General features: G+C 38.9%; 1 protein-coding gene across 1 annotated transcript in view; it reads right to left on the bottom strand.

Moving 5' to 3' along the window:
• Positions 1–3373: 3373 nt before the first annotated feature.
• Positions 3374–10235, bottom strand: part of KDSR (3-ketodihydrosphingosine reductase) — a 55756-nt gene continuing 48894 nt past the window's right edge. Inside the window, exon 10 of the mRNA XM_027869098.1 lies at positions 3374–6650. Within this exon, the coding sequence (XP_027724899.1) occupies positions 6531–6650 (120 nt within the window). The 3' untranslated portion in view covers positions 3374–6530. The remainder of the gene's footprint in view (positions 6651–10235) is intronic.

Here is a 10235-nt window from a genome sequence, read left to right as displayed (position 1 = left end):
GAACATTTATCGTGAAGCCCCTTCCCACCTCCAAAGTCAAGCTTCCTTTCTTTCCCCTTCTTTTCAATCTTTGCACCCTACTCCTTACCTACTCCCTTGTAGGCTTTTCTCTGAGAACAGAAAGGTCACCTTCCCCTCATTACTAGCCCTTGATTAGACTGTAGTCCATCACACACTCTTCTCTATCCCCCTGCTCCTCTCCCTCTTTTTTATGTACCCTCCCATGTTGTAATGTAGTCCCACAAAAGAAGTATTCACCTGTAAGCAGAGTGTTGTGAACATCTGTCCACTATGCCCCATCTGCTTCTTCACTGTTGTTACTTCTACCAGATTTCTGCTTTTACAGTCTCCTTGTGTACATCTAAAGAGAAATCTCTTATTTGTCTCCCTGTTATCACTCTGTTGCTGTTAATTAATGTCCTTGCCTGCTACATTTATTCACTTCTTTTGCATTTCTGTTGTTTGGAGTGTTTGAGAAAAAAATAATCTTTTCAGTTCTGATTTTCATTTTTTAAATGCTTCAAAATATTTTTATTATTGAACATCCATCTTCTGTCTTGTATGGTTAAGCTCAAATTTGCAGGATGGGTGACTCTGGACTACTCCTTGAGCTCCCTTGCTCTTCAGAACACATTATTCCATTCCCTCCTACTTTTTCTAGTGGGAGCAGAATAGTTTTGTTATTCAAATGTCCTCTCCTTTTTGAATTTACAGGTCTTTCTCTGGATGGCTCGCAGAATTTGTTGTTTCTAAAATGAATTGTTACATTTAACCACTATGCATTTTGGAGTTTCTGACCTAAAGTTGTTTCTTTTCTAGAGGTGATCTGTGAATTCTTTCAATTGGAATTTCACTTTCTATGTTCAGAAGTTCTAGGCAGTTCTTCTATTATTTCCTTCATTATGGTGTTAAGGGTTTTTTGCCTGTCACATTCTTCTGGAAGACCTATGATCCTTGGGTTGATTCTATACATCCTGTCTTTGAGATCAGCATGTTTTGCTTGCATATGGAGCACATTCTCTCTTAACATTCTTGCTTTTTGCTCCTCTTCTTCTAGGTTGTCTTTCACTTCTGTGTATTTGCATTTCCAATCTTTTTGTTCCTTCTTTTGTTTCTTTGCTGAGGCTTGCCATTGCAGATGCGTTTTCCTATTCTGCTCCTTGTTTTTGTGGAGTAGGGTATAAATTCTGCTCATAACTCTCTTTTAAACCACTCAGGAACAGCATGTTGTACTTCTATGTTCTCCTCACACTCAACAGGGTCCTGTGTCTCTTTAAGTGTTGCATCATTTTCCTTTGTTTTGTAGTATTATCCATTGATGCCTGAACTTGTTTATTATATCTGGAGGCCATGTTTCCTTCTGTTGTTACTGCTTTTTTCTGTTGATTTATTTCCTTATGTTCGGGTCTTTGAGATTCCTTCTTCCTGAAATCTTTGGTAGCTTCAGTTCTTTCCCCCCTCATTTTCATTACTACTCATTTCCTGATGCCCTTCCTTCTAATTGTGGTTTCATAGAGGGCTTGAATTCACTGGCCTAGGTCTCCGCCCCAAATGACTTTTGGCTGGTCAGAAATAGCCCCAGCTTACGGGCAGCTAGGTGGCGCAATGGATAAAGCACTGGCCCTGAAGAGGACTTGAGTTCAAATCTGGCCTCAGACCAAGCACTTGACACTTACTAGCTGTGTGACCCTGGGCAAGTCACTTAACCCCAATTGCCTAAAAAAAATTTAAAAAAAAATAGCCCCAGCTGGATGCTGGGCTCTTCCCTCAAGCTTGGTAGACAGCTGCACAGTTCCCCAAATACATGGTGTCCTATTTTGGTGAACTATCTCACCACCTCAGTTCCCCAGTGCTCTGGCCTGGCACCACCACTCCAGAGCTTTGCAGTGCTAGTGCTTCTAGGCTGTGGGCCTCAGGAAGCTTTTGCTCCAGAAGAGCTGCAGCCAAACTGCCTGTCAAGCCGCAAGCAAACTTCTGCAGCCTGGAGCTGGGGTCTCTCCAGCCTTGGTAAAATGGAGGGGAGCATGGGGTACAGGGATGGGTTTTGATGTAAGCCTCTGTCATGTCTTGGGTCTGCTAGTGTATTCTTAGTGCTGGTACCATGGGAGGTAGGGAAGGGGTGCTGAGTGAACTCAAGAGTCAGTGAATGTGATGTCCCTTAAGCTTTCTGTTGGATTCTGAGTGTCCTAGCCCTTGGATTCAGCTGAAGTTGCTTTATTTTTGGTGCATAATTTCTGTTTTATAGAGACCCGAGAGGTTGTGGGGATTAGACAAAATATCTAATCTGCCATCTTGGTATTCACATGACCCAGAGGGAAAAATGCTCTTAAATGATCAATTCTAACTTTATAAGTGGCCATCACTGAAAAAAAAAAAATCTAAAAATTCTGAGGTAAAGATTGGGGAAGAAAATTAGTTGTTCTTAAAGAGCTGTATTTATATATTGTGTATTTATAACCTGTTGCCATTTGTAGTCAAATAAGGATAGAACAACTTAGCAGTCAGAGGTTGAGTACTGTTTATGTATGGGCAGGATATTTCTTTGCATTTAAACTCCAAATCATTGGATTTTGAATTGAAATTGAAAAATTTCTTTCCTCTTTCTCCCTTGAATTTCCAATGAAAGGGATGTACAACACAGATCAAAAAATAATGCTACTACACATTCACCTCATGCTTTGCAGTTTCTTGTGTATCATTTGATCCTCACAACAATCCTGAGATATAGTTTTAGTAGAAGACTTAGGTTCAAGTCCTGGTTCTCTTCTCTTACCAGTTGTGTGACCCTCAGCAAGTCACTTAACTTCTGATTCTCAACTTCCCCCTCTATAAAATGGGCATAAATATCCTTTCCCTATCTTTCTTAGAGGGTTCCTCTAAGGAAAGCACTTCATAAACTCTAACACATTTTAGAAAAGTGAGCTCAAGTTATTATCCCCATTTCGTAAGAGGAAACAGTTTCTGAGTGATTATGATTTGCCTATGCAGCTAACAGACTTGAACTCAGATCTTCTAGGTTCTAGTCTCACATTCTACTTACTTGGGAGGAAAATGATAAATGTATGAAACATTTACTGCAACCATATTATGTGCTTTTAAAAAATGCTATACTAGGGCAGCTAGGTAGTGCAGTGGATAGAGCACCTGCCCTGAAGTCAGGAGGACCTGAGTTTAAATCCAGCCTCAGACCAAACACTTGACACTTACCTAGTTGTGTGACCCTGGGCAAGTCACTTAACCCCAACTGTCTAAAAAAAAAAATTCCATACTCTCCAAGTACTTGGAATGCAAAGGTTAAATAGCACAAACTCTTTTTTATTGTGCTCAGGTATCTAAAGAAAGCACCATTTGTGTAAAAATAAACCCTCAAATCTGTAAACCTCATTCCCCATTTATTTTTTGTTTCTGAGAAATACAAGATATGAAAATTAGTTTACATTTCTGGCACAAATGCTCACAAAGCAGCAAGCCCAAGCTCTGGTATGTATCAAAATAGACATATACACACATCCTTTTCAGTTTAAAAGTGTGTAGAATTTTCACATCAAGAAAAATATAACTAGCTATTTCCCTCTTTTTAGGCTTAATAAAATATCAAATCTATTGTTACTGCCCCACACCATGGTTATAAGCAGGGAGATTTAGGATAGTTGGAGTTACATCGTGATTAGTGTATACATTAAATGTAATGCCTCCTGGGAATGATAGAGAAACGAGAAAGATACAATGCATTAGACTATCAAAAAAAGTACAAATTTTGAAAGTTGGTCACAAATGGACATCCATTTTTTTATTGAGAACATGATGCAACAAATTGATTAAATCTGTGGTTCAGATAATGGTGGGGGAAAAAAGTTATTTTAGTATCCATTTTGCCTGGTAGAGACACACGATCTACTTTTTCTCTCTTTGTATCTTCACCAAAATAATACTTTTGCCATTTAACCTACTGAAAAATCCTCTTGAAAGGCTTATGCAGAAACTGTCAGTAATATACTAAACATAACCAAAGAAAGAATCTGCAGTAAACATGTAAAACTTAGTGTCATTAGGATGTCAACCTGCGAAGCTCACAATAATATAATATTTTAGCTTTTCTTCTATCAGCTGTGCAAATTATTAACCTGGACAAAAAAATGATCAATAGGGATTTTTCCTTTAAAAACTAGGATAACTGTTTTATAACTCTCTCCAAAATGAATGGTTCTCTAAACTTCTTATAGAACTTTTAAAACTAAATGCAATTAAAAGTTTTAAAAATAAATATACATATAATAAAACAATGCAACCCAAACCATTCAAAGCCAAGGACTCCAGAACTGAAATTCTTGTAATAAACTGTTGCAGATCACATAGAGAAGTAAGACCAACTTTTGAGTATAACTATAATTGAATATCTTTTACCACGGGCACAATTTACCCTGTTTGCAGGCATAAAATGAGATCTCTGAAGGAAGGGGGCCCTAAGAAGGGATGCTATCAAAATAATCTGGCTCAGGAAACTTTTGGAAGAAAAAGGCTAGTGCTATGAGAGTCATTTGCCTACCTGAGCCAGCTGGGAAAAAACTAGAGCTATAGCCTTTAAAACATTCTCGTGCTTTGGTTGAGGTCAGATCCTTTTAATGGTATAGCTGTATATTACAAGGAATACATATATAACAAAAAAGCCTGATATTTCCTTGAAATACCACTTCAGCAGATCTGCTGTCATATGCAACTTTGCTTGGTCTAAAAGTCATTTCTTTAGACTACCCTGGATGCCACAACTAAGAAAGTATTATTGTCACCTTGTCTAATGTTATGAAGTCACTGCAAGCAAATTACATCAAGCTATCATGGATTAAAGGCATACAATACCATTTTATTTTAAAATTAAACCAAGAAGTTCCAAAGATCAAGAGCAATATATTTACTCTCCTCCCCAGTTTTGCTACAAGTATATATGTATACCTATATGTATATATACACATACATATATGATTTTTTTAAACAAAATCCTTTCTGTGTGACCACCAGAAGAGGCCTGTTTCCATAAAAGTGAATCCAAATGGCCTCACTACACAAATGTACCTAGGAGAGGACTCTAGAATGGAAATGCAGACAACAGCCCTCCAACTGAGAAGAGCTAATAATGGCCAGTATGAAACAAGCAGCATTTGCTAAAGCTCATCATAGGCACTTACTATGGAAGTCCATTAAATGAACAATGGTCCTGCTCATTGGAAACAGCATTCCTGGGAGCAAGGGGGCTCTTAGAGATAACAGCTTATAAAAGCATTGCGAGGGTAGGTTATGTAGGCATCATTAACATATGGTGCAAAGGTAAGGCTCTCTCATAGCAAAGTGTGGGTTGTCCTAATAAATTTATAGAAAAGTGTGACATTGGTCTTGTGTGTTGTTTGGTTTGAACAGATGCATCACGGGACTTACCATCTCAATGAATGGTACCCTAGGGAACAAAATTTATCTATTCAATCTTCAGCCTTCATGAAAGTTAAGTATATGCCACTGCAAGAATTTCACAACTTGTGTTTTAATCGACACAAATTCTCTTATTAAATTTAATTTTTTATGTAAATATTACAGTAGTATTTTAGGTAAAAGTGAAGAGGGAAGGAAATGAATAGGATAAAAGGGAATATATGAATTTCAGGTTATGGCTATTTAAGATATTGTAAACAATGAAGTTTCTAAAATTTTATTTTTTCTTCAAAACATCATTTTAGAAGACTGCCTTTTCACCATAGGTTAGTAGAGGGAAATTTCCCCAAGCATTTTAACCTGGAGAGAAATTTTTTAAAACTCTCTTTAGGAAATATTCGTCTTTAAATTATGCCTTGTGTTACCACCCTGCTCTCTACCTCCCCCCACCTCCTCTTACCCCCAATTTGTAGCTGTAGTCATACAGCAGAATTTGTTTCCATTTGGGATTGTTGAGAGATAATGCTGCCATCTAACATTTTTCCACCAGGAGCATATAGAAGCGTGATGGCTATACTGTAAAAGGGTATCAGTTTAAACCTACTGACAATGGGAAAAAATTGTCATGAATCAAGTAAGCTGAGTTTTGAAAACCACCCTAAAAATTGGTTGAGACCTAAATAATTAAAAAAATCTTCATGACTTTATGTGCCACAAAATTCATTTTTGGTCTCTATCACCACCAGGGGTAGGGGGATGGGGAAAGAATAAGAGAAAAGAAATACAAGTCAGTGTTTAGAATTACCAACAAGTAACCCAGTCCAAAGTCATGTTTTCTCCCACTTCTTACAGTCCATCATTTCCCACACCATCTCTCTACCTCAGAACCCAGAGAATCAAAAAGTCTTCATCCTCATATTTGCATAGTATTAATATCTCCTGGAATTCTATTTTTGTCTTCTTGCTTTCATCCAGGTTCCCGAAGAAAAAACAGCTGTTCAAACTCCATGCATCCAAACCCCCTTGCACCAGTCTACAGGTCAGATCCCAGTTAGCAGCAAGCTGTCCAAATTGTTGAATAAACCATTCTTTGCTTTTTGGAATGACGATCAAGCTGTTTTGTCCACAGTTTCAGACTTTGCCTTCTGGATCATACATCGTCGGATGATGCTATCGAAACTTCCAAGGTAGAATAAAGCAATAGTTCGGAAAAGACCCATGGTGACTATCTGAAAGAGAAAGTGGAAGGATGGGGTGGAGATGGGATGCAGGGAAGTGACTGAGAGTCTTCAGCTCATTCAACAGATCATTTCAAAAGTACTTCCCCCATACACTTAACAGTATTTTATTTTTTTCCAATTACATGTAAAGATAGTTTTCAACATCACTTTTATAAAATTTTGGGTTCAAAATTTTCCCTCCCTCCTCTGCCCCTCCCAAGACAGCAAGCAATCTGATATAAGTTATACATGCACAATCATATTAATCATATTTCCACATTAGTCATGCCAGAAGTGCTTTTAAGGGCATCTTGACATTGGACTGGATGATTTTCTCAGACACATTCTAGTCTGCTTTAAATCAAAGAAAGCTCTACTAAGAACTTCAATTGTAAAAACAACATTCACGTAAACCACAAAAAGAAGAAACTCATTTGTGACCTCTGGTCCTCTGAGATTCACTCCATCTCCAGATTTATCACCCAATCCCAATGCTAGAGCCATGAGCCCACAGGTCATTCTACCTCCTTTCTCAAGGAATTCAGCCCCTCAATGTCTCTGTCTCTAGTGAAAGTCCTGCCTTTTCACCAGGAGATATCCACTCACACTCTCTAATTCCCCAAGTCCTTCATCTCTTCAACCTCTTTGCTCCCCTATTCCACTCTATCTCAGCTGTACAGAAGAATGGTCACAGCCTTCAGCCTTGTCATCACCCACTAGTGTTCCACTTGTATGAAGTAGCTAGGCAGCACAGGGCACTGAAACTGGAATCAGGATGACCTGAGTTCAAATCCTATCTCAGATACTAGCTGTGTGGTCCTGGCCAAGTCATTTAACCTCTCAAGCCATTATCTGTTTGTTTGTTGTTTGTCCTTTGCCCTCAAAGAAGACCAATGACATCAGGATATGATGGGTGATATCTTAACTTGTGAGTGAATTAGATTTAAGTGAGGCAAAGCTATGCAAAGTAATTAGCCTCACTCTCTCCTCCACAGTCATTGGAGTCCATTGGCAAGGCATAAGTCAAGATGACTGGCGATGGTCCAGCTCATGTTCAAGCATTAAATGCCTGATACATAAGCACGCGTATTTGACCAAAATTTCTATTTAAGTATTTTTAAAGGGTTGAAGCATTACAAAGGGCATCTAGGTGGTGCAGTGGATAGAGCACTGGCCCTGGAGTCAGGAGAACCTGAGTTCTAACCTGGCCTCAGACACTTACTAGCTGTGTGACCCTGGGCAAGCCACTTAACCCCAATTGCCTCCAAAAAACAAAACCAAAAACTTACAAGGAACCAAGGCCATCTTCTCATCATGTCCACCCTGCTTTGCAGCATCTCCCTTTACTATCTCCCTTCTCCCTGTTCCATTAGAATGTAGGCTACATGAAGGCAGGAACTTTCTTGCTTGATTATATTACGACCAGCAGCACTTAGCACATGGTGCCTGACACATGGTGAGAGCTTAATAAATGCTCTGTCTAGCTATCTACATTTCCAACCTGTACTCTGCAGCCCAGCCAGACCAGCCTGCTTGCTGTTCCTCACACACTATACACCATCTATGATTTCTATGCTTTTATGCTGGCTGGATGTTCTTCATGCCTAAACTGTACTCTTTCCTTATCTCCATCTATTAGAATCCTTTCTTTCGTTAAAAACTCTGTTCAAGGACCACCTTTTACATGAGGCCTTCCCTGACCTCCTCAAGCTGTTAGTGCTTTTCTTCCAAAATTACCTTGCATTTATTTTCTATATACTTATATATACATATGTATACATATATGTGTATATGTGTGTATATATATATATACACACACACACACACACATACATGTTGATGATAGAATATATGTTCCTGTAAGGTATCGCTAGAGCCTGGTACTTAACTTAGTAGGAGCTTAATAAATGCTTGTTGATTGTTAGACAGATTGAATGAAGTATTAGGGTATTAAAGGCTCATTCTTTTATTGCTATGCCCAACCTGTCATGAAGTCCTTCTGATTCCTCTTACAAAATACCACTTGGATTTAGGGGGGCAGCCAGGTGGCACAATGGATAGAGCACTGGGCCTATGTGTCCTAGAAGATCTGTGTTCAAATCTGGCCTCAGATTAGCTGTGTAACTACTGTTAAAATAGCACCTACCTGAAATAATATTTGTAAAGTGCTTAGCACAGTGCCTAACACATAGTAGGTGCTTAGTAAGTCTGTCCATCCATCCTTCCTTCCTTCCCTTCCTCTCCATCTTTAGTAATACCACTGTGGTCTAGCTCTCCTAACTGGTTTTCCTGTCCTGGATACTGTCCCCAACAATACATCATTCACGTTGCTGCCAAATCAACATTCCTAAAAATACTACATTCACCACAAATACATGATTTATAAGAACCTATGGCAACTTGCTGTTGCCTATGAGGATCAAGTCTCATCTCCTTCATCTGATTTTTAACAATAACAATGATAATACATATGGTTTACATATTTACATATGGTTTAGAATTTACAGCAATATATAAATTATAAAATTTATATGTACTCACTGTACATATATGTTATCTCATTTGATCCTCACAATACTCCTGGGAGGAAGGTACTATTATATTATTATCCCCATTTTACAGATGGAGGAAACTGAGGCACAGAGAAGTTAAGTGACTTGTCCAGGGTCACACAGTAAGTGTCTGATGCTGATTTGAACCCAGGTCTTCCTGACTCCTGAGTCCAATGCTCTTATTCACTGTGCCACCTAACTGCCAGATTTTCCAAGCACTTCATTATCAGCTCCCCATCAAAGTATTCAACCTAATTTTTTACTGTTCAAACTTAGCTACAGTTAAGCCAATCTCTTCTGAGCTCTCCCAAAACAAATTAAATTGTATTTTTATGTCTTCCTAATTCTAACCTCTTTGGTGTCCTCCGTCGTCCTCTACCTAGAACCAAATCTAAAAAGAAAACAGTCCCTGCCCTTAAGGAATTGAATCCCCCAGGGTACATAGCATGTAGCTGGATACGTGGAAGGTATTCCATACATTTTGTTGTTGTCCAATTGTTTTCAGGTGTGTCCGCCTCTTCGTGACCCCATTTGGGGTTTTCTTGACAGAGATACTGCAGTTGATTGACATTTCCTTCTCCAGCTCATTTTACAGATGAGGAAACCGAGCCAAACAGGGTGAAGTGACTTGCCCAGGGTCACACAGCTACTAAGTGTCTGAGGCCAGATTTGAACTCAGGAAGAGGAGTCTTCCTGACTCCAGGCCTGCACTGTATCCACTGTGCCACCAACCTGCAGCATTCCATACATACCTAATGAATAATCTAAAATCATCTAGTCTATCTTTTCCCCCACTCCTCCAGTCCCAAAGTAATCCCCTTTTGGACAGGACCACACCTCAGTCACTCCAAGTGTATAGAAACTCCCTTTCCCTTTTTAAGAGACCTTCAGAAAAGGGATTCCATGAGCACCCTCAGATAACTTATTCCACAGTATCTTATAATGTTTATTAGCAGTGAATTTTCCCTACTTAATGCTGTCACACTGTACTTTAAACCTATTTCCTTTTCACATTCCTGACAGAAACAGAAAAGAGCTAATC

The sequence above is a fragment of the Vombatus ursinus genome, unplaced genomic scaffold (assembly GCF_900497805.2).
Source record: "Vombatus ursinus unplaced genomic scaffold, bare-nosed wombat genome assembly UNPS02014791.1, whole genome shotgun sequence".
NCBI lineage: Eukaryota > Metazoa > Chordata > Mammalia > Diprotodontia > Vombatidae > Vombatus > Vombatus ursinus.
This window is presented reverse-complemented; position numbering and strand designations above follow the sequence as displayed.